The sequence below is a fragment of the Phalacrocorax carbo genome, chromosome 1 (assembly GCF_963921805.1).
Source record: "Phalacrocorax carbo chromosome 1, bPhaCar2.1, whole genome shotgun sequence".
Classification (NCBI taxonomy): Eukaryota; Metazoa; Chordata; class Aves; order Suliformes; family Phalacrocoracidae; genus Phalacrocorax; species Phalacrocorax carbo.
Window position 1 is genome coordinate 33,844,905 of NC_087513.1, and position 24,221 is coordinate 33,869,125.

Here is a 24,221-nt window from a genome sequence, read left to right on the forward strand (position 1 = left end):
GGCAGTTTGATCTGGGAAATTAGCAATCTGGTATGCTAACCTTTCTTAGTTTTGGCGTGTTTTCCCAGCATTGACCTTTAAGAAATTTTTTCACTTTGCTCCCCAAACCTTCCATTTTTCAAGTTCTCAGTCCCCTCTTCCTGTTTAATGGGTTAGTGACTGTAATTGAGGGGGTTTTAACTGTAAATCAGAATTGGGCTGAGTAAGGATTTTTGAGGTTTCTGGTTGCAGGAAGGAGAGAAACATCCACATTATGTCTCTCTTAAAAATGCCTCTAAAAGTCAGTGCAAAAAGAGGGGAAAATTCTTTAGTAATATTTGTTAAGCATTGTGTATACTGAACTTGTGAATGTGTTAGGAAGAGTCATATCCCAGATCATTCTGCGCCTTTGATCTGTTCTTGCTACTTGTTTCCTTTGTAAGGTTTGATTTTGTTCAGGGACTAATTTGCAAGGACTGTAGAACTAATTGTTTCAGGGAAGTTGGGTGGCTTCTTAATGTTTTCATCCATATTGCAGCAATCACCATAAAACTTTTTAAACCTCAGGAACAATTTTGGTGGGATCAAGGTCAGCTATAATAATCTATTTTTCTTGGCTTTGAAGAAAGAGGAAAGTTAGCAAAATGGAAAGAAGCAAGTGCTTCACTTTCTGCACAATTTTAGGAGAGAGATAATTAACAGGTTTTTCCTTCATCCTATGAGAAAGGAGCAGCCAATTTTAATAATAAAAATACGTAAACTCCCCTTCCTTCTACCTCTGATGAAGGAAATTAATAAATCAAAACAAGTACCCAAAAGCAAAAATTTAAGGAGGATAACTGATTTTGCTCATTAAGAACAATGAATCCTTATATCTCAGAGATCCATCCAAACACAAGCCTCTATTTCTGTTCAGCTCTTAAGTGTGTTATAGAGGTGCAAGTGTTTGCGCAGGTATGTGCACAGTACCTGAATAACATTTTAGATGGTTTCAACAGAATTAGCACGTTCAAATATGCGTACTTGTACCAGCAAAACACTCTTCTGCTACTCCACTACTCCTGATAGAGCAATGCTGGCTTTTATTTTGTGCATGGTAAGTGTAATGTTATGATATACATTACAATCAATTTCACTTTTTTTTTAAACCTTGACCAGATGAGTTAGTGTTGGAACCTGGATATACAAAAAGGAATTTCTTCACTGAAATAAGGAGATATGAATACAACATCATACCGATTCCGTATGAAAATTCCTGAGAATTTAAAAAATCCCGCAAAACCTTAAGAGTAACTAGAAGCACAAAAAGCATGCTTTCTGGTTTGAGACTATTTGGTTTATACAAGAGTAGGTCATGAGGAACTGAATGAAGCCTTTAATTACTGAGATGGAAGATAAGACTTCTGGTGATAGAGTGTTTAGTTTAGCAAAGGTGTAAGAGGTGCAGTAGCTGAAAGCAAAATCTGGACAAATTCGGAGGAGGAATAAGGTGCAGATCATTCAGAGTGAGATTAAGTAACTATTGGAAAAATCAGGTGATGTGTACATTCGCTGTAAGTATGCTTAGAGTACTGAAATCAAGACTTCCTAATGGACTTAGTCTCATCTAGAAAGAGTCCATTTCTGCTAAGAATTACTATATAGAATATTATGACCTGGATTATGGAGATCAGAGCGGATTATTGTGTTTTACACTTTACAGCCTTTAAATCTGTGAATTCACAAGTTAACTACTCTGTTAACCATCACATGCCTCATTTTTAAATTGAAAATTCAATACTCTAGTTGAAACATTGTAAACAAATAATTTAAAAGTTGAAATATGAAAGAAATTCACCTCAAATGGACAGCATACAGGTAAGGGTAAAACTGTGTAAGCAGCATCTGCAAGGAAGTAGCAGCCAGAGCCTGAAAATCATACTGCAAACTTCAAGGTGAATGACCATTCCTTGTTCTCCAGTTATAAACTTATCAACTATGAGTAGTTTCACTCCATTAAGAAAAGACTGATGAGTGAGACTAGAGGCCACACAAAGTCTGAAATTACAAATATACAACAATTCCTCTCTTTCAATATCACTTCTCTTTTTGGCACTTGCCACACTAGTGTTTCATGGCTCTTATTCCAGTAAATAGTAGTCACTTACTCACTCAGCCTGCCTTAAACATAAATTTCTTTCTGCAGCCATGGGCATCAGCCCTTGAAAGAACTACCTATTAATAATGAAGGCCTCTGTTGTGGCAAAAAATCTCTTTCCAGTAAGAGAGCTCGCCATAGTGCCTCCATTGCCCAAGAGAAGACTGATGTCAAACTTTTTCATTACCATTTTTTTCCTATTGCTGATGTCTCCTGTATCAGGTCAGATTCTTTTCCTTATTGCAGCCCTGGCCAGAAGAGCTTCAGGATGAAATGTTTTGAATATGGACCTACTTTTACCTTCTACTTTGTATATATTTTATTCAAACTAATTATAGTGCTTATAATGATTTGAAAATGTCTCAGAAAAAGTATTCAAATATTATTAAAAAACAAATGAGTTTTTATCTTACAACAATAAGAATGCAGAGTGTCAGCATTCCAAATTTGGCCTGTCAAATGTGTGTCATTGTGTATTACTTTCCTTTTTCATCTTTTGGGGAATTTATCCCCAGAGTATCTGTAGGAACAAATGCTCCCGGTAACAAAAGCCATTCCATTTTCTAGCCTGTCTCTGCCCTGAAGGTCATCCGGGAATATTGAAAGCTAATATTTGTTCCAAATTGGCACTGCTGGTGATATCAAGGAAATGGTATTCTCTTGATTACCTTCTCTCTTGAAGGAGTTAAAACACTGAGTGTCTCTACAGTCCATTCAGCTTTTAGAGAACTAGGATCAACTGCTTAGTCACATTCCAAAAGCAATATTTTCTGTCTTCATCGTTTAGAAATAAACTGTTTGCCTTTGTTTGCTGAGGAGATGCTTCTGCTACAAAATTTTCGTAAGGGAAACATGATCTTTTTTAATGAAAACAAATCCCTGATAAGGGAGTGCATCCAAAGCTGTTTTGCATGGTGCCTGTCTGGCCAAATCATTTGGGGTTTCTTTATTTCCACATTGACTCAAAGAACAATCATCTATGTTGTGACTAGATAAAAACTTACTACTCATTTACCTAGTTTAATGTCATCCCTATAAATAGTAATTACTGAATCACAGGTTTCAATGCAAAAAGATTTTCTCCTCATGTTAAGCAGATGAAAAGGCTTTAAAACTAGATTCTATATACCTAAAGGGGTCAGCAATTAAAGTGTAACAGAGCAAAATAAAGCAGTACAGTGATACATATCTTAAGTTTAATGAACATCTATTTTGCAGGCAAAAATGCTCACTTCTGTTTTCTTTAAATAGATTTTCGTTTGAGGTTTCAGTTTTGTCTCATGGTAGTCATATAACATTTTGTGAGAAATGGAAACGCTGATAACTAAATCTTACCTGAAAGACATACAGAGATATGCATGTAACAACAAGCTGAGTGTTAGGACTGCAGTAAACAAAGGACAATAGGAAAAGGAAGCTAAAACCCTCAGAAAACTTCTGTTGGTGAGGCTGTTTCTCTTCCAGACTGAAGGTGTGGTACCAGCAGAGTTCACGTACTTATTTTTCCAAACCCTAACTTATTACTCTGTCTGGAAAAAGCCGTATGGCTTGTTCTGTCTTCCCACAGGTACTTTTGTATAACAAGGCAGTGCTGTACGTGTGGTTATAGCCGGCCGTACTAGTTACAGTACGGATGTGAGGCTGTGCCAGACGTTGTGAAGCCTGCAACAGGTTAGAGAGAGCACAGGGTGAAACAGTATGTTGGAAAAGTAATGGAAATGTATCATATCCACAGCACATGAAGAACCCAATTGTCCTGTGGAGGAGACCCCATATGTTCCTCTTCTGTGGCGTGGTTTCTTCCACTCCTGAGCGGTCTGCTTGTAAGAAAGAGTACTCTTAGCCTTAGAAATGCGTCCCAACAATGTGGTGAATTAATGCCTAAGTCTTGTTTTCCTTTAAGGAAAAAGAAATGTTTAAAAGATTGCTAATTACTCTCTATTTCAGCAGTCCAGTTAAACACCAAAGCCAGACCAGTGGAGATGCCTTCTTAACTATCCAAATATATAGCCACTTCTTTGTCATTCGATTGGTAAATCCTCGTTTAACAAGAACTCTTTGTAGGCTTTTCAGTCCAAAAGCAGTTAACACATTTTGTTTTACTTTGCACTGTGTTTTTCTTTATGTAACAACATGATTACTGCCAAGATGAATGTAGTTAATCTGAAATTTTCAAAAGTTGAATGCACTTTTTCATCGGTTCAGAATGCTTATCAGGAAAAATACTTAAAACTAAGCAGATTGGTACATTTCTGGCAAAAAAAAAAAGAGATAACTTTCACTTAAAATTTAGATGAGCAGAGTGCTTGTCTTCATCTTTCCAAATCTGATCAGTTGAAATGTATTTAATGTAATTAAATCAGCAGAACACAAGAGTAAACTTCCTTTTGGAGTGCTTGCTGCTGTCAGTCTTCCTGAAATGGGTCATCCAGTCTGCAAAAGAGGGCAGGGATATTTATACTGTTATTTTAATAAAAACCTAAGCAGTTTCCCAAGTGGCATCTTCAGCATAGCAGTACCTATCCTTTATGCTGCCTCTTGCCTCTGAGTCTGAAACTTCGGCAACGCTCTGGGCTGTGCTCCACTTTTGAGGGAAGATCTCAACTTCCCTCAACCTGATCAGGTTGAAATCAGCCCTGCCTGAGCAGGAGTTTGGATTAGGTGATCTTAGTCTATGTTTTCCTGAGAAGTATAAAAATATTATATTATAAAAATAAAAAACATGTAAAATTCATTATTTTGCACTGTTACTTGCCTGTTGTTTTTATTTTTATTTGGAATAAAGAATCATCTGTAGACCAATCTAATTCTGGTCAGTACAGAAAAGAGTAAAAAGCCATCAGCTTGAAGTGCTGGCAAATGGCCACCCTCTAGTATAAGAGGAAATATGAAAACTGGATGTGAAAAAGTGGAACTGGATTCCTGCAAGGGACAGATCGCCTGCTGGCTCTGAGACACAACCTTTGGGGAAATTAAAGAGACAACTCAGTGTAATGCACAGTGTGCCTGTACAACCAGTAAATCAAAAGGGACAGGGTCACAATCCATTCTTTTTCTCTTATCTAGCAGGGGATTTTGTTTTCATTTGCAGTACAGAACAAGAAATGGAATTTCAGTTCACAAACGTGACAGACTACTGACTGAACAATCTTCAAACGAAGATAAGAAAAGGTTCTTTAAACACTACAGGAGATAAACTCACAAACATGGGGATACTTCATTTTTAGGTTTTTCATAGATTGCCTTCATCGTCCTGTTGATGTTGAGATTTCTTGTTAAGTTGATACATTTATCATAAATACATGATATTTTGAAGGCTTCCGCTTCATACATTTTGAAATGAAGACCTAAAGCTTATAAATGTCCCAGACAGTGGCCAAAAGTGGATAATATAAGATTCATCTATAAATAGGAACGCCGTACTTCTATCTAGATTAAGGTGAGGTGAACAGAATGCGAAAATGGAATTTTACCAACCTGTTGATCTTGGTTTTGTAAATAAGTGATGTTAGCAAATAAGATCACTTACTTTTTTGAAATCTCTGATTGTATTTATTTTAACGGTATGTTACCTAGAGCTAAAGCACTGTAGGTGCTGGGCATCTCTGAAAATCCTACCAGAAGTTTTGCATTGTGATTCATGTTTGAAATGTTGCTTTAGTAATACTTAAAGTAATATTAAAATAAATCAGAATACTACTTTATCAGTTGTGAACCCTTCTGGCTACTAGAAAGTCAGCATGAACATAATACATTGTGGAGGGTTGACCTTGTCTGGCTGCTAGACCCCAACCAGTCACCCTCTCACTCCCCCTCCTCAGCAGGACAGGGGAAGAAAATAAGATGGACAAGCTCTGGGTTAAGGTAAAAGCAGTTTAATAAGAAGAGCAAAAAACATGCGTGGAAGGGAAGCAAAAAATAGGATATTTGTTCACTACTACCCACCAGCCTGCAGATGTCCGGTGGCTTCCTGGGAAGCAGGGCCTCAGTATGTATAACAGTTGCTTTGGAGGACAAACACCATAACCACAAATGTCCCCCCCTCCTCCTTTATTGCTGAATATGACACCATATAGTATGGGATATCACTTGGGTCAGTTCAGATCAGGTGTCTTGGCTGTGTCCCCTCCCAGCCTCTTGCCCATCTGCAGCCTGCTGGCCTTCTGAGTGCTGGGTTGGAGCGACAGCCCTGAGGCTGTGGAGCTCTGCTCAGCAACGGCCAGATCAGTGGTGTGTGTGTTAGCAGCACCATTGTAGCTACAAACGCAAAGCACAGCGCTATATGGGCGGCTCTAAAGAAAAAAGTCCATCCCAGCCAGACCCAATGCACATATCAAAAGATGTGCAATATTGTGTCTGATTTAAAGCTGTGACCTGTCTTTAGGTACTCTAGATATCTTTTTTGTTCGCATGTGAGCATTTGAAAACGGCATTTGAAAAAACACAAAGTGGGCATTATATCTGACATATAGCAAATTAAATATTTATTTTGAAAAATAATAGAAGTTTAAAGAAATACATATTTAAATTTTAATTACAAAAGGAATTTAAAAGTAATGAAATATGAAAATTTAATCATACTCTACCTCTAGCCAGTATTTTCTATTGATTAGGTCTCACAGCATTTTACTGCCTGCTACCTTCATAGTGGTGTGTCCATTACTGCTTGAAAATGAGCTGTTTATTATCTTTATCTTCTTAAAAAAACCAAAAGTATTGTTATACAAGGTGTAAAAGATATGATTTTAACTGAAGAATTACATTCTGTCTTGTCTGCTTCAGAGCAGGCACTTCTAACCATTCTCACATCGTCGGTTTCAGAGTGCAGGGAGGATTTTTGCAGTGGTTGTTCCTGAGTTGTTCCTCAGGTTGGTCTTGAGAGAAGCATTTATAATTGCTCTGCAGAGCCATCCGGCAACCTTCTATTTCTTCCATTCATGAATGTAGAATATGTTTAATTACAAAATCTCCCACATAATCAATAAGTAAACTAAGGAAATACTTACCATAAAATACATTGGCATTGTTCCTGAAGCTTTGCATACCTCCAGTGTAAAGATCTCAAGGTATTCTTATGAATGGACACTATTTGCTTCAGCTAATAACATGTGGATGATGATAACCTTCAGACAGTATAAAACTATCTCTGGATCAGATTGTTATTGAACAGAACAGTATCGCTTTGAAATGTTTTCCACAATAAGCATCAGACAAAGATAGAATATTTACTCCATAGTTTATTTCATTCTAGTTATATCTGTCCTGCTAACCATCTGTTCAACTTTAGATTTAACTTACTATTTTAATGAAATCTGAATTGCAGTTTACTCATTCTTGTGAAGGTTTCTTACTGGCAGTGTTTTATCATGTAATCTTTTACGCTATTTGAAAATGTCTTTTTCAACCTTACATATAAGTAAAAGGTAAGGTTTTTCAGTTCAAATGGTATTTTCACAAAATGCATATTTTATCTTTAGTTCTCACTGGTTTTAATTGCAGTTTGGGATGTGTGTAAACTTGCAAGGATATTTTATGGATGTTAGACCTTCAGTCTAATAATTTAAACAGTGCCAGACTTAAAAAAAAACCTATATTTTTTCATACCTCATAGTTTAAGAATTCAGTAAAGATGAGTTTAAAGTTAACCAACTACTTCTACATTTAACTGAACTGACATCTCCAGAAGATGACGCATCTGATTCAGAGATGTGCTTGCAGGTTGACCTTGGTAGGCAGCATTAGTATGTTATCAACACTGTTTTGGTCACAAATCTAAAACACAGCACCATATGAGCTGCTATAAAGAAAATTAACTCCATCCCAACCAGACCCAGTGCCGACAGTCAGATGAATTACATGTGTAGAGTGCTTATTTTCCTCCGTTGACTGTGGAGAGAAATGGACTCTTCTAGAGGATCCTAGAATTACTAGCTGAAATGGAGACTTTTTTTTTTATGGCTCAGTTGAGATGAAACCCAGTATTTGTAACTAACTGACCTTAAAAATATAGCCAAAACCATCAAAGTTTAGTGCCTGGGTATGAAAAATACATGTGCATACATCTCTCTCTCCATTGTTTGATGATGTGCTAGACCTTTACTTGGGAAAAATAAAGAGAATAGTCTTTTCGAGGATGAAATTCACATGACAATTGGTATGTTTTCTCCATTTGTGTGTCTTAAAGTTGTAATACCAGTGATAGTGCCTGAGCAAACGCTTGCAATGTGTGGTTCTGACATGTCTGTCTTTTGAAAACTCATTTTCAAGTTATCAAAAGAAGTCTGTATTGTAAAATGGACAGTCTGCAATAGGCTTAGTTGATTTGAGGATAAAATCCTCAAACAACTTCTGACAATTTTTCCCTCTTTATTTAAATGATAATTTTATTTAAAATAGTGAGTAGTGTAAGGACCAGAAAATATAGCAGTCAGTACCATATAGAGCAAATTTGTAGCAGATCCAGTGTTGGACTCTTCCAGATGATAACAGCCGTTGGATGGTCAAGTAGTCATAATAAAGGTGTTTGCTTTTTTAGGTCAAGTAGTGGAAGAACAGGCTGTCTTCTTCCCTGAGTTTTCCATGCAAAATTCTCCACCGTGATTATATGCCAGCTCTTGTCAGATGACTGGCCCTAGACCCAGTTGTTCTTTATATACAGTTTTCAAGTAATGTAGTAAAGAAGCAATCTCATCGATTTGTTAATTTGTACATTGCTTGAAGTCTAGTTCTTTTCCATCTGCTCTGCAATCTGCTGCTGTTACTGCATATGAGAGAAGCCAACCAAATCCTCAGACCAGCCTCCTGAGTTGTCATGCCACATTTTCCTTCCATTTCTTCTCAAAGTTACCTGTGACCATGGTAGATCATTGTTTCTTAACAGCTCCAACAGTTTCTATGTCTCAGTCTGGTTTTGTAGACTGCAGCAAGATGGATATACACCAGTCATCCTCAATAGATACAAAACCAAACACACATAACAGAAAAATATTTCCTGTGCTTTTGCACCTGTAAGTAGCTTTAGAGAGTAACTTCTTCTCATATGAGAGTTTCCTAATTAATTTTGATTAATCGACAGAGTATTGGCTATGTGTATGCAGACCGTAGAATTTGGATAATGTTTTAGAACAAACCATTTGCAGAGGAAGTGCTTCAGAAGGTTCTTATTCAGGGCTCATTTGTGGCTGTATCAAATTGTGGTATCCATTCTCCATCTGAATAAGCTTTTGTTTTTTGGGCTAAATTATTGTTTCTGCTGACATTGTTCTTTAAAAAGCCTGGTAAGGCCGACATGCTAATACCATTTTCGGTCTTCATGAGACCCCTGTGCAGTTATTTGTGCCATTGCATACTGATGTTCCAGGCTGCTGTATGCTCTCAATTCCTTGAACAAACTGCAGTTTCAGTCTCCTTTTATCTGGACACGCCCTAATACAGCAAAGCATCTGTAAGCAGCTATAAGCACTAAAATAACATTAGAGAATGCTTGGACCTATTCCATTGTTTGAAATTAAGATTTTAACTGAGTGCTTTTCAAGGAAGGAAGCATCTCTCTGTTTTTCCTCTTGCAGTGAGACTTGCTCTACAATGCTGAGATTCTAGGCAGTTGAATCTTTACAAAAGAAGTAGCAAAATACAGCTGAATCTAAACACTTTCCTTAAAATCATTTGAGGATTATGACCACATCCGTTCCATTCTGGGCTCTGACCTTTCTTTCTTTTCAAGTCTTTTGTATTTGAAATGTATTTCTGCATTTCTGTGTATATACATTTTGTAATTTTCCTTCCTTCAACTTTGTCAGTCCGGTTTCCCAGTTCTACCCTTCTTCCTTCTTTTAAGTATTTTTTAATATTCTGTTTTCCCTATTGCATGTGATTATCTCTGGTTTTGGCTGTTTGATGGTTTCCCTGTGGCCCTTGTCAAATTCATCATTCAATAACTTGGCATGCTGAGGGATCCCAGCACCCACTGGTGGAATCCATGGAGTAGGTGTGAGAGCCATTAGTGTTCATGAAAGAAGCAACTGAGCAGAGATTCTCCAAGGGCCTTTGCTCCACCTCTTTTAGGCTTTGCCTATATTCAACACAAAGATCCATAGGAAACAGAGTTTATATTTTAATTTAGCTTTACTCTTAGCATTTTGTCTTGTTCTCTCAGTGTCGAAAAAATTAACTTATATTCTGCACAAGCTATATATGCCTATGTGTATTATTTATGTTAATGTAGAATACTTATATTTGTCTTATTTTGCAGCGGATATTTAACAAATACAAAACTATGTAATGATATGGAGTTAAAAATGAGGTGCTGTCTTCCTTCCTCAAACTGTTCAGGGTGATGTATAGCAGCATACACTTTATTTTATTGAACTCTAATGCCAGGATAGGAAAAGAGAAATCTTGGCTGTTTGCACAGAAGTATCCTGTGCCAAATCCTTGGCTGCTTTAGCACTGTGTTGCATGGATGAGGTCTTGGCATAATTGAAAGAGAACACTTGAACTAGAAATCTGGAGCAGTCACTTGTAAAGTGAACTCATTCCCTGGTGTCCTCTTAAATTTTGTTCAGACTTTTGAGTAACGTTAGCTTTGCTTTTGATAAAGTATTTAAGTTTAAATAAATATATTTAAATAAATATTTCTTTAAATAAACAATCTTAAGCATAAATAAGGCCTTGAGTGGTCTGATCTAATGCCAGTTAGCCCTGCTTAGCGTGAGGGGTTGGATGAGTTAATCCCTTGAGTTTCCTTACAACCTAATTTTTTTCTGTGATTTTACCTGCTTCATTTAATTATTACTATTTACTTATTTGATGGAACTGTCAATAAGCTAATGCTTAAGAAATCTTCATCTTATCCTCAAACTTCCATTAAGTCTGGTCCCCTTTCTACTCATTCAGCAAACATCCTACAGGCTCCAAGGCAGGTATTGCATAGTCACCCTTCCTTTTTTAGTAAGTTTATACTTCTGTAATGCAAAGCAGCAGGACTCTGCCCCACCATCCATCCATTCATTATCAGATGTTATCACCAAGTAGTCTTGTTCCTGACTCATTAATTTAAAATAGTTCTCTTTATAGAGAATAATTCAAAGAAATACTTATATAAAGAAAATCAGTTTAGTTGAATCACCTGTTCTACAACCTTGACGCTTCTGTAATACTTTTTACAATCTGAACAATCACGATGCAAAGTCCCAGATTGGTTTGCATAATTTAAAATAGTCATTACAGAACCTACACATGCATTTTCTCACAACTTTGCTTACTGTCATGGTTTAACCCCAGCCAGCAACTAAGCCTCACACAGCTGCTCACTCAATCCCCCCTGGTGGGATGGGGGAGAGAATCAGAAGAGTAAAAGTGAGAAGACTCATGGGTTGAGATAAAGACAGTTTAATAGGTAAAGCAAAAGCCATGCTTGCAAGCAAAGCAAAGCAAGGAATTCATTCACTCCTTCCCATGGGCAGGCAGGTGCTCAGCCATCTCCAGGAAAGCAGAGCTCTATCACACGTAACAGCTACTTGGGAAGCCAAATACCATCACTCCAAATGTCCCCCCCTTCCTTCTTCTTACCCCAGCTTTATATGCTGAGCATGACATCATATGGTGTGGGATATCCCTTTGGTCAGTTGGGGTCAGCTGTCCCAGCCATGTCCCCTCCCAGCTTCTTGTGCACCCCCAGCCTCCTCGCTGGTGGGGTGGGGTGAGAAGCAGAAGAGGCCTTGACGGCCTTGACTCTGTGTAAGCTCTGCTCAGCAATAAGGAAAACATCTCTGTGTTATCACCACTGTTTCCAGCACAAATCCAAAACATAGCCCCCTACTAGCTACTATGAAGAGAATTAACTCTATCCCAGCTAAAACCAGCACACTTACATACTATGGACTTGGTTCATAAGAAAACATGAGAAGTTTCTTGTGAAACAATATTTAAATAGAAACCGGAAAACTGGTAAATTGATTTTGATAGTATTCAGATGTAATTAAGCCTTAAATCACCTTGCTGTTGAAAGATGAACGTTTTCATATCTGTAGCTAAACTTTGAATCCTCTAAAGAAGTATCTAACCTTACTCTCTATTGTAGTTTGAGGTAAAAATAAATTTTTCTAAAACAAAAAACTTGCACAATAAATACTAATCCAAAGTGATTTGTACACAAAACGTTTTTTTGGTCTTCCAAGAATTTTTGTAGATTGGAAGGATTTTCTGTCCCAAACCAACAAAAGAAATTAAAATAATGAAAATGCTTATGATATGTAGATCTGTAAAGAAAGCTGGAATGATCATAGAAATAAGTTAAAAACAATCAAGCTAAATATTTTTAAGTAACTCAATTTTTAAATCAAACTACAAGATTATTTTCAGTTTGAGAACTGGGAAGTTTTTTGCATTTTGTAAATATGTTTGTATTTTCAGATTTTTAAAATTTTATCCCCCAATCCATTAAAAGCCATATGTTCCTTCAAGTGATGGCAGACTCTGCATGACCTACCATTTTATAATAATAGTAAAATGCTCCTGTCCGTTTTTTACTCCTGATAACATTGAAGAAAGAGAGAGAGGTACCATCAGCACTGGCAGGGCAAGCACAGAAGCGCAGTCTAATATCTTCATATCTTATGTAAAAGGTAATGTGAGTGGATTTGAAGCTGCCATTTAAAGCCTGTGGGTTAGGGGAATCACCTTCTAGGCCATAAAAGATGTCTTCCTTGCTTCAGATACTCTGACATGTCTCTGCAGCAAAACTCTGGAAACAAAAATGTCAAAATTTAAATAGAACACTACTGCTGTAGCAAAAAAAAAAATTCTGACCTATTTAGCAGCAATTACACTCCTCTACCATGCATTTATATACTTTGATGCAAATTGCAAGGTGAGTCATATGTCACGCTCCACTGCCTTAAAAATGGGCATCCATATGCAGGTTGCATTCATCTGTATTTCCAATTACTTTTCAAATTCAAACTCCACCGAAGAGGTTCAAATACTGGTCCAGCATTTACTGTGGTGAAGCATCACACCTCGTTCCAGTCACAAATTTATAGGTTCTTGCAATGTTTTCCAGTGTTCAGTAAAACACAAGAAGTCCCCTGGTCTGTGCCGAAAGGACAATCATTTGGCCACTTGTCATTCAGCTGCACGGGATCAGTGGTTCCTGAAAATAGAGTGTTGAAACAATTCTCATGGTCCTTGCTTCACCCAATCACTACAATAGACTCCTGAAATTCAAACTAATGTTAGTCTTTATAAAGCCTTAAAACATAGTCATTAAATAAGGAAAAAAAGTCTACTTCGTTTATAATAAATTATTTTAAAAAAGTAAACTCATAAGAAATTTTCACAATTTTATTTTACATTATGGGCTTACAATTTTTCTTCAGAGCCAGCTCAAATTCTTTTCAGTTATGATAGCTGAGAATCTGTTGGCAGAGGTTCTGTGCCAGCATGTCTTTGTTCCCTCAGTTCCAATTCATTAACTTACGACATATTGTTGGTAGTTTTCTGTCATTTCATTATTTTAATTTGTAAAAAAAAATATGATTATCCATGGTTCAGGGACATTTAATAAGTTAAAGAATGATTAATATTTAAAGGTGCTTTATCTGCTAATACTAAGAAGTTTCTACTAAAATTTGCTAAAATACATTTCTGCTTTTGCTTTCCCAGTTGGGCTGCTACTTACAAGCAGAGTCCATTCAGTGGTTCATACCAACTGCAAATTCTTCTAATTTTCCCTTTCTGAATAGCAATAATCCTGTAGTTACTCGTTTATTCAGCATTATAGTAATGCTTTTAAAGTTCTCTGCCATCCCTAGAACTGAAACAAATAGAAAGTACAGTTTTTGTTGGAATTCACAGAAGTTTTAAAAGTTATCAAAGCACTTGGTCAAAGGGATAAAGTTCCAACTACATAATTTCATTTTGTTTATATTCTGGCAATGATACGAGCAGTTGTGTTTGTTTTTTTAAAGTGAATCATGGTTTTTTTGCAGCTGCCAGTTCTGACAATATTGCTGCACATCGTCCTTATCCCTTCTTAGCTGTAGTGAAATGCCAACACCAGGAAAGGATGTGTAAGCCATGTCCCATTCTGAAGAGTTCAGCCACTACACCATCGTTCAAAGCCATTCTTACCATTATTTCACCAAGTTTAAAAATAAAGCAAGTATTTATTTAAAAGAAAATGTTTTACTGTGTCTTTCTCTTGCTAAATGACTAACCTAACTTAACCTTCCCAAACACATTGCCTCTTTTATTTCTTAGTTTCTGTTAATGTTATTTTCAGATTTGTTAATGTTATTTTCAAATTTTAGTAGCTATTTTTAAAATGTCACTAGCTAAACAAATAGTCTGTATTTTATGGTAAGCAAATCTGCAACATTTAACAAAATGTTAAATGTAAAAAAAAAAACCCAAAACCAGTTTACAGCATTTTTCTAAATTTTGGAAACTCTGAGCATACATTTTTCTTCAGTGTACATGTGTATAATTTATCTTGCTATTTAGCAACTTGTTGAAAATCAGCATTCATTACCCTTCCCTGGATGTGTATGACAAGGATTGAGACTGCAAGCTTGTATGTCTGCAGAATGTGTTAAGGTATGATGAGTAAAGATCCTCTTTAAACCCTCAAAATGGATATGCCCGAGGCCCTGGGCACCTGTGATAGCGTTTTGGAATTTTTTACTGTAAAACTATTTTGATATCATAGTATATAGGCAAATGGAGTGAATCAAATAAGGCATGTAATGTACCAGCTTGTACTACAGTCTTGCGGATTAGTTGCAGAATTTTCTAGCCCATTAAAAGAGATGCTAAAAAGTGAAATGATTATCTTAACTTGTTTGATTGTCCACTAAAACAATTTTCAATAAACAATTCACTTAGCAGTAAGTAAATATCTTAATCCTCTCCTGTAGCATCAAACAGGCATGTAAGAGGCAGCCCTTTATTTCATTGCTTCAGTAAAAACAACTTACATGGTGGTTATAGAGTTTAAGTGGAAGCCACACACCTACAGCTGCAGTGCTTGGGTCTGTGTGAGTGTGTGGTGGGGGCTGGTAAGACAGTGCTATGGATATTCAGGTGAGCGTTAATCTATTAGCACAATAGCATTAGAAGGGTTTCAGGCAACCTGTCCTTGGCTGAGTAGCGTAACCTTGATTTGCTGCAGAATAATATTAAATGCACTCTGCAGCCTTTGTTTTTCTTTTGTCTGACTAAATGGAATATGCATGTGATGATGGACATTGCACAAGAAAAGCAAAAATCCTGGAAAATTTGGAAGAGATATCTCATGGATATAATAAATATGAAAAAAATAAAAAAATTATTGAATTCTTTTGTCAGGGACCTTTTATGCTTTTTCCCAGACTATCCTGTCCATAGGAAGTGCTTCGTAGCGGAGTCTGTAGGGGTAGTACAGCATTTTCATCAAAGTGCTTACATAATGATGGAGAAAGTTGTTTATCTGAGAGTGGAGAAACGTAGGTTTGGTTCCCAACTCAGCCCCTGGTTGTCCCTGATTTTATTTATGTCATTTAAGGTTTGACATTAAAAAATGTACATGTAGCAAATTCTGTCATTTAAACTCGCTGGGAGTATGTGCCAGCACTCACCAAAGTTTACCTTTAGCCAAGGGAGGCTACATTCCTCCCATAGCGGAGGTCCTTAACACCTGTGAATTTGCAGATCCCTAAGATTTTCCCAGAAGAGGTGCAGACTCACATCCCCCTGCAGTAGTTCTGCTGTTATGAGTTACCTTTTGCAAATCCTTTAGAAGTCAGCTGTTGGCCCTGAGTGATGCCATACGTGAAAATCATCTGAATTAATGTCCTGCTCTGAATTGTTGTCAAATCCATTGATTATGGAGACAGCCTAGGTAGACTAGCATCATTAGGCAAAAGTTAATCTGCATGAATACCACCTGGTCCCTAAAGAGAAGTCCAGACTCTATTGGGCATCAGGTGCTTGAGGGTTGTTGGCACAGGATCCACAAAAACCCACACAGGGAAGAAGAAACTCCTACGATTTGAAATAAAGAAGCTATATTAAGGACAGAAATATATTTTGAGTCCTGTCCCAACTCGCTTGAAGCGCCTTAATTAGGACTGTACTTGTGATCTAATCCAAACTCCTATCCTGATCAGTGGCCTCCATTCCATTTCTCTAAAAGTGGAGGAAAGGGAATGTCTGTCTTGTATGTGAAACACAATACTTGTACAAGACATGGAATATACAGCTTCAGTTACCCCTCACCTAAAGGAGGCTGAAACACGCATTTCTCATCCTCTTGGAGAGTGCCATATACAAAATACTACTGTCCTAATAGGTGCTGGTGATCACGTTTTCTGTTCTTACTGAGAGTGACAGTGAGATGCAATTCTCTAACTTCAAAAGGTGTTGAACCAGTGTCCCTTCGAACAGGTACTGGGTCTCATGTGTTCCTTACATGCACATACCTCTTCTACATTAACAGACAGAAATGCAGTTGCTGCATTTTTCAGTGGGCCTTGTCTTATAGGCAGGCTTGCAAAACACTTCACAGATGGAGCCTCTGCAGGCAAACCAAGTGGAGGAATAACCAGTTTATGGATATCAATCAATATAGGACGTGAGCTGGAAGCCAAATGGCTTATTCCTGTGGAGAGTGAGCAGCTCCTGTACATGCCTAGCAGCAGAACTTTAAATGGCTTGGGCGCTTTAAAAGCCAAGTCCCCGTAGTAGGTTAGGCAGCCCTCAGGCCTGTAGACTGATGAGCAGAAGTTTTCAGAATCACAGTTCTGTTGCCTGATTTAAAAAAACAAAAAATTGTATAAATAAGTTACCGACCAGCAATGCTCAGTTACAGCATCAGTCCATCAGTCCCAGGTGTTGTGTGCTGTGCCATGGATCTGTCTCACTATGGGCAAGCCATTTTTGCATCCCAGTTTTGTTGTGTCTTGGAGATTAGCCTGCTGAGCCTCTTGTGGCTGTTACCTCTTTGACGTCTTGTCAAGCAAAAACGCTGGTTCTGTGCCTCTTAATTCTCTCTGTTCTGGTGTCAAGAAAAAGTGGCGTCTGTACCTCTAAAGTGTGCACTGGGGATGGTTAGGGGCTGTATGACTAGCTGTTCTGCTCTCTGTGCTCTTTGCAGGTAGCTGTGCATTATGCCATCCTCATTATGCTACGCCAATTTATAGGACAGCAGGTCTTGTTGCCTCTGTGCATCTTCCAGTTCCCTGTGGCTCTGACTTCAGTTCCTAGCTGTAGAGGGATAGCTTTTCAGCTAAGCAAAGTGCTACCAAGTGGCTCATTTACCATTCTGTCATTTTTGAATGACAAATATGGATCAGGAATTGTATTTGCAGTCTTTTATATGTTTTCAGTTATTCTGACACTCTTTGCCCCTGCTAAATTAAGACTAATGGAAGCTTGTGGTGCCACGTCTAAACACATACTTTGCAGCCTGTGTGAACTCCCATGCCATCACTTCGTTGCCTATTGTCAAAGCATTTAGCTTTGTCAGGTGCAACAAGGAAGATGAGTTCCATATAGATAATCAGCTACTTAGGGGGAATGCCAGATAATAAAACTGCCTCAGAAAAGCATGTATCAGACTGCAGAACATGTACAGACTTTTTATCACTCAGCATAAAAGATATACAGGCCTCCCCTCCTTTTCAAAGAGCCTTAAGTTACCGCTCCTCTATGGGTGCAGTTCTTGAAGACTCTGTACAGAACATGCTCTGCATGCTGTGTGCCAGCACAGTGCCTTAGATTGTCTAGAGTGTGTAAAGAGCCAGCTGAAGTGTCGTCAAGATGCATCAAGGTTGCTCAAATGGGGTTAAAAGGCAGCTAAAATATCCCCAAAGTGTCTATGGTCTCACTGCAGTCCCTGGAGACCTAGGGTTCAGTTCAGATGCGTCTCGGTTGTCAGGTGTGTCACAGTCCTTGCAAGAGATCGAGATCTCTTTGGGTTATCATCTGGAGTCCAGGATATGTCACAGCACCTGGAATTATTTAGTCAGATAGGTTTGGCAATGCCTTTTGATATGTGAATATATGGTTTTGACATGCTAGCCATGCTGCAGTAGCACAACATAAACAAATCCTTCACCCAGCCTGTCTACAGTAGCGTAAATGCAAACCATGTTCTAATCTGCATTTACTATTCTGACTAGGCTCCACTGAGAGTTTGGATCCCTGGCTTACACTTACATTTCAGTGTCTAAATTCAGTCTATATCCCAGTTTTAGATTCTTATGATGGTCAAGAAAACACCATCTCAGTACGGAGTTTCAGCCATGACTTTTATTCCAGTGCCTAGAACAACGTGAATAGCACCATAGTGCCTTGTATATCTTTATCCAACTTAAAATTAAAAATGTTCTGTTTGCTTTCGAACTGTTGCCATTCTGTCAGCTGCTGAAGTGTCATCCTTCTTCGAAAAAATGCTCTGGTATCTTCCTTTGAACAATTTCTCTGAGCTAGTGCTGTTGTTTCCCTCCCTGTTCTGTGCACACTCTGCTGCTAAGTTCAGAGAACTGATCAAACGCATTGGGCTCACACATCATTTTACTGACTCACTGTCGTTGACTTACCTTTTGCAACACCGTGGATGTAGGCAGCACCTTGTGATGGGGTTTTTGGGGCTCTTAGAACTATATGTGTCAAGTCTCTTTTGTCTTTTGGTTCCTCTGTTTTGTCGTGTTCTGTGGTCTGCCTTCTGTAGGCTTTGGCCTGCAAAGAGCAATTTGTCTGGCTTTGCAGCTTCCAGTTTTACTGTCAAAGTTTAATAGTGGGTTTGTCCAAAATCCCAATCACAAACTTGTCCTTTATCTGTAAGATTCACAGGTATTCGCTCCTCAGCCTATAATTATTTACACTTACCCTGTCCCTATCTAAAGAGCTTTTTACTCTGTTACGAGCTTTAACTGCTGTGTTTTTCCACTCAGTGTTGTCTTAAACTGTGCTATTCATGCAATATGGTTTTGAATACAAGTATGGCAAAACAAACGAAGCCTTTTGAGAAACTATAGAAGAACTGGGCTGACCATGACAGTTAACCAGAACCCAACGGCTATTAACCCTCCTGCAAGGGGCAGACATGGGTCCTAGCCAGGAAGCAGAGTAACCAATTAATGAAAACTGTTCTAATCACTAGCTAAAGCTAGGAAAAAATGGGGATTTTTCTACAATAGAATTAATTTTACTCTTGGTACTGTTAAAATATGTATCCTGGTAACATCATCAGGCAAGCGTGGCTTTTTTGAAAATGTCACCTTCTCTCATTTATATTTACACTAAAACCTGAAAATTAAAAATGGGGGATTGTTTCATTTTTAGCACCCAAAAATCCATATTTTAAAAAAGTCAGTTTCTCTTTGTGTTTTGAAATGAAAATAATACTGCAGAGCATAAAATACACAGGATGTAATGCTAATAGTTAATAAAATAGTTAATAAAATAGCAGTGTATTTCATTACTATATCTAATAAGATAATGGTAGTGCTAAAAATATTTTCCCTGTTCCGTAAAAAGTTGTAGCTGTATTTTAATCAGTAAATGGACTTAAAATATGCACAGACTATTTTCTTAATGGTTTCTTTATAATAACATGCTATTTTAACTCTAACTCTAGATCTGTCAATTTACATATTTAATTTAGGGATTAATTACTTATAGACTAAGATGCACACTTTCATGTTTCAAATCTAAAAAAAGGGCTGTTAGGATGATCTTGTGCTTTCAAGGCCTTTCTATGTCTTTAAGTATTGTATCCAGGTCATCCGACCTTATTATAAGCTTTCAGGTACTTTTAAGGTTCATAAAACCAAATGACAACATGGAGAATTTCAATTTCCATTAAAAAATGCTAACTTATGTCCGGTTTGATATCATCATTCAGTGATCAGTGACCTCTCAGCCTTTTTGGATAACCCACCTTGGGTACATCAGGCTGCCATGGGTGGCTGTGCAGGCCCACTATACATGATATATAGGAGTTACCCAAGTGGCCCATTTTTCAGGAGTGTTGTGCAAGTGTTCATTTAGTTTCTGTACACCTGTAATCACGTATAATGCATATGAGAAAGGGGAATGAAATGGTGAGAACTGTGGGGGTTTTGTATGTGTTTCACAATGATGAATAAGATAAAGATACGGTTTGCTTTTGGGGGCTAGTCCTTACAACTGACATTTATTGCCGTGCCTTCTTTGTTAATGAGACACCTTCTTAAGGAGTGCAGACTTGATAATTTTTCGCCTTCACAGATGCTACAAGAACAGCATACCCAAGATGCAGGAAAAAAAAAGAATTCCAAATGTTTCCCACTTATAAAAAGGCTGGCAGAATGTATCTGGGAGGGGTGTACTTGCCTGTTCTCGCAGTCTTCCCTAGGTATCTACTGTTGCCCTCTTTTGGAGGCAGGTTGTTGGAACAGAGAGACTTGAGGCTGACCCAGTAGAACTGTTCTTGTGTTCTTACATCCTTAATTACAACCAACAAATTTAGAATATTGATGACCTTATTAAGTACATGGAATGTACTTAAAAATAGCTTGGAAAAAAATGTGGATTTTTTTAATTCCAGCAGAAAATTTGAGCCAGCATTTATATGCTGTTCAACAGATGGAATAAAAAAATGGACGGTATTTTTGTTAGTGACATATTAGCTGCAAGGTTACAAATTGTATATAATGAAAAAAGCTGTTAGCGCATGCCGTTTTACATGTGTTATGAAACTATTCAATAGCATTAATATTTCTACTTCAGGACATATTAACTTGTATCTAGGAAGTGATAGAGTTGTGCATGGATTTGTGCTAGCAAAATCCTCTATCCTGATCAAATATTTAGATTTTGATAAGACTATCCGAGAAAGTGGGATAAGCTTGCACTGATCCAGTTGCAGGGGTACAGTCCGTTAGCTCCTAGACATTACAACATTTGGTATATAATAATGGTAAGATTTAAATAATGGATAACACATTGTTCAAGGAAGTTGTAACATGCAACTGAGTCACCCTTGAATAGGCATAACATTAGATAAGCAATGTTTACATGTATCTTGAAAACCCAGATATCACTTGAGAAGTTAAAATGTAAACATTATCATTATTCACAATGTTAGCTCCTGAGGAGCGTCATCTCTTCTTAAACACTAGAGAAGTCTTTTAGCAAAGGATATGAGTATATTAAAAGCTATGATTTTTTTCATAAAGGTTTTAATCCAGCACAAGTGACTTTACCTTCTTAAATGTCCTCATAGCATCTTGATGAACTTGAAAGTAGAGGTCAGATTGTTGTGTGGGGTTTTAAATGCTATCTGTTGCATTATTTAAGCAGAATGGAAATGCTTCTTTTGGATTTAAGTAAAATATATCTATGAAAATACATTGTATAAATCAAGAAAAAACATAATCTCACTGAAATTCTGCAAAGATTGTTTGCACTGTTGTTAAAAAACCATGTGGTTGTATAACTGGTACAGTGAAAAGTCAAGTGGCTCAATTATCTTTTTAAAGAGAACTTAAAGATTTTTGTTTTTCTTCATAAAGACTTTGCAAAGTCACCAATTCCAAGAATGCTGCAATTCCATTTGTACAAAGGACAAGGTAAAAAGTGTAAAATAGCTTATATTTCCAGGAGGCTCATGTGATCCTAAAGCTTTTGCCTATCATTATTTTAGCACCTTCAAAAGAGACATGGGCTGTGAAATCAGATTCACATTTCCATTTCTAATTGGAATTGACCCATCCTGTCTCTGTCAAGACTCAGATCATGCAGAAAAAGTGATTATGAAAGAAATGGGAAATCTTTCACAGCTAATCATAAATTTTGTCATTAAAGCAAGTTCTTTATAATTGCATTAACGAAACTTGTATAGCTTACAGTCTGTGTTCTTGTTTCCACAGTGCATACATTATAACAGACTTCATGGGCATCAGGAATGAAAATTTTATGAAGGTAGCTGCAGTTGGGACTTGGATGGGAGATTTTGTCACAGCATGGATGGTAAGAAACGTAATATTTTAAAAGAAAATAGGAATATGTTTGTTGGTTTCAAGGGAAAGAAGAGAGGAGAAGAGAGAAAACTCTATTCTTGAAGTATTCAAGTATTTCAAGCCAGACAACTAGAAGGTTAACAAAGTAGCATAATTACAGGGTATTTATTTAGCTGGGAGTCCAGAAGAGTTTCAGTTAAAATGTACCAGAGCTATATTTCCTTTCTTCTGCTGTAAGTGGGAATTTTGCCATTGACTTCTGTGAGGACAGCATGGTGGCCCTTCTTTGCTGTGAGACAACATCATGACTCGCTATCTGGTGATAGCAGATATGGATAGCGGGGATATCTGGTGATAGATATTGGATAATGTAGCCTGATGAAGTTTGCTGATGACACCAAGTTGAGTGGGGAAGTAGGCACTCCAGAAGGGAGAGCTGTTCTGCAGGAAGATCTGGATAGGCTGGAAGAGTGAGCGCACAAGAACCTTATGAATTTCAAAAAGGACAAGTGTAAGGTCTTGCACCTGGGAAAACAATCCGGGAGTGCAGCACAGACTGGGATCCACCTGGCTGGAGAGCAGTTCTGTGGAAAGGGACCTGGGGGTCCTGGTGGACAGAAAGCTCAACATAAGCGAACAGTGTGCTGCTGTGGCCAAGAAGGCCAACAGGATGCTGGGTTGCAGCAAAAGGGGCATCACCAGCAGAGATAAAGAAGTCATTATCCCGCTCTACGCAGCGCTTGTCAGGCCACACCTGGAGTACTGTGTACAGTTCTTGTCCCTGCTATACAAAAAGGATGTGGACAGGCTGGAAGGGGTCCAGAGAAGGGCCACCAAGATGATCAGAGGACTGGGAAGCCTGCCATATGAGGATAGGCTGGGAGAACTGGGTTTGTTCAGCCTTGAGAAAAGGAGGCTCAGAGGGGATCTCATCCCCATGTACAAGTGCTTAAGGGGTAGTTACAAAGAAGATGGAGACTCCCTTTTTACACGGGGTCACGTGGAGAGGACAAGGGGGAATGGACACAAGTTGCTCTTGGGGAGATTCCGATTGGATGTGAGAGGGAGATTTTTCACAGTGAGGACAGTCACCCATTGGAATAATCTCCCCAGGGAAGTCATTGACTCTGCCACGTTGGACACCATCAAGAGTCGTCTGGACAGGGTGCTGGGCCATCTTGTCTAGACTGTGCTCTTCCCAGAAAGGTTGGACTAGATGATCCCTGAGGTCCCTTCCAACCTGGGATTCTGTGATTCTGTGATAACCACACACAACAGTGAGTAGTGGCTAGAGATAAACAAGTCTAATGAAAAGGATTAAAAAAGAAGAAAAATTAACGGAAAGATGTGACAAGGAGCGATGGAGATGGAAGAAAGAAAGCCAGTTATACCCCAAAATTTGAAGGTAGCCTGTTTGATGTGAATCTGTCAGATTAAGTTTGTCTCTAAATTAGGATTTAGAAGAATAAAATCTTCACTTGGATTATAATTGTTATAAAGGTTCTCTCCTGAAATGTGGGCAACCCAAATATCAGCTTAGTGAAAGAGAACCAGAAAATGACAGCTAACTGAAAACAAAATGAAGCATGTGCGCTTGGTTTTATTGTTCAGGAAATGCATTTCTTAAACACGAAGTGATAAAAAGTTAATTCATTTTTTACTTTATCTCTAGTAAGATTAGGTTTTTATGGTTAGTGTAGGTAAGAATTTTAACAATTATGACTGTGACATTCATTTAAATTGGGAAGTCAATGATTTTTAGGCTTACAGAACTGATTTTAATTAATCTAATTTTTTTTCCTTAATGGTTCATTGATACCTCTGATACCTCAAAAGAATCAACATAATTTTAGAGGAATTCATTAACACAGGGAACGTTGCCTGATGGTGAATGTTTATCCCATATCACATAAATGTGGATGGAAAAGATCTCAGCATTGTATGTAGCTAACATGACTGCAACAGTCTCTCATGTAAGCAAAGAAACAAGCCAAGGTGGATAAATTTTAGGACTGTGGTTTGTGTTAGGAGAAAACACTATAGGAATAGTTTCAAGCAAAAATTACTGTAAGATGCTAAGTCTATAGAACTCTAGAAATAGTTTTAGAAGGGTCATCTGA

At 37.8% G+C, this 24,221-nt stretch overlaps 1 protein-coding gene across 2 annotated transcripts in view; it reads left to right on the forward strand.

Annotated features, from left to right (window-relative positions):
* The window catches only part of TMEM117 (transmembrane protein 117), a 237,560-nt gene that overhangs the window by 92,123 nt on the left and 121,216 nt on the right, over nt 1-24,221 (forward strand). For both annotated transcript variants that reach the window (XM_064448161.1, XM_064448169.1), the window contains exon 4: nt 22,012-22,111. In XM_064448161.1, the coding sequence (XP_064304231.1) occupies nt 22,012-22,111 (100 nt within the window). The remainder of the gene's footprint in view (nt 1-22,011; nt 22,112-24,221) is intronic.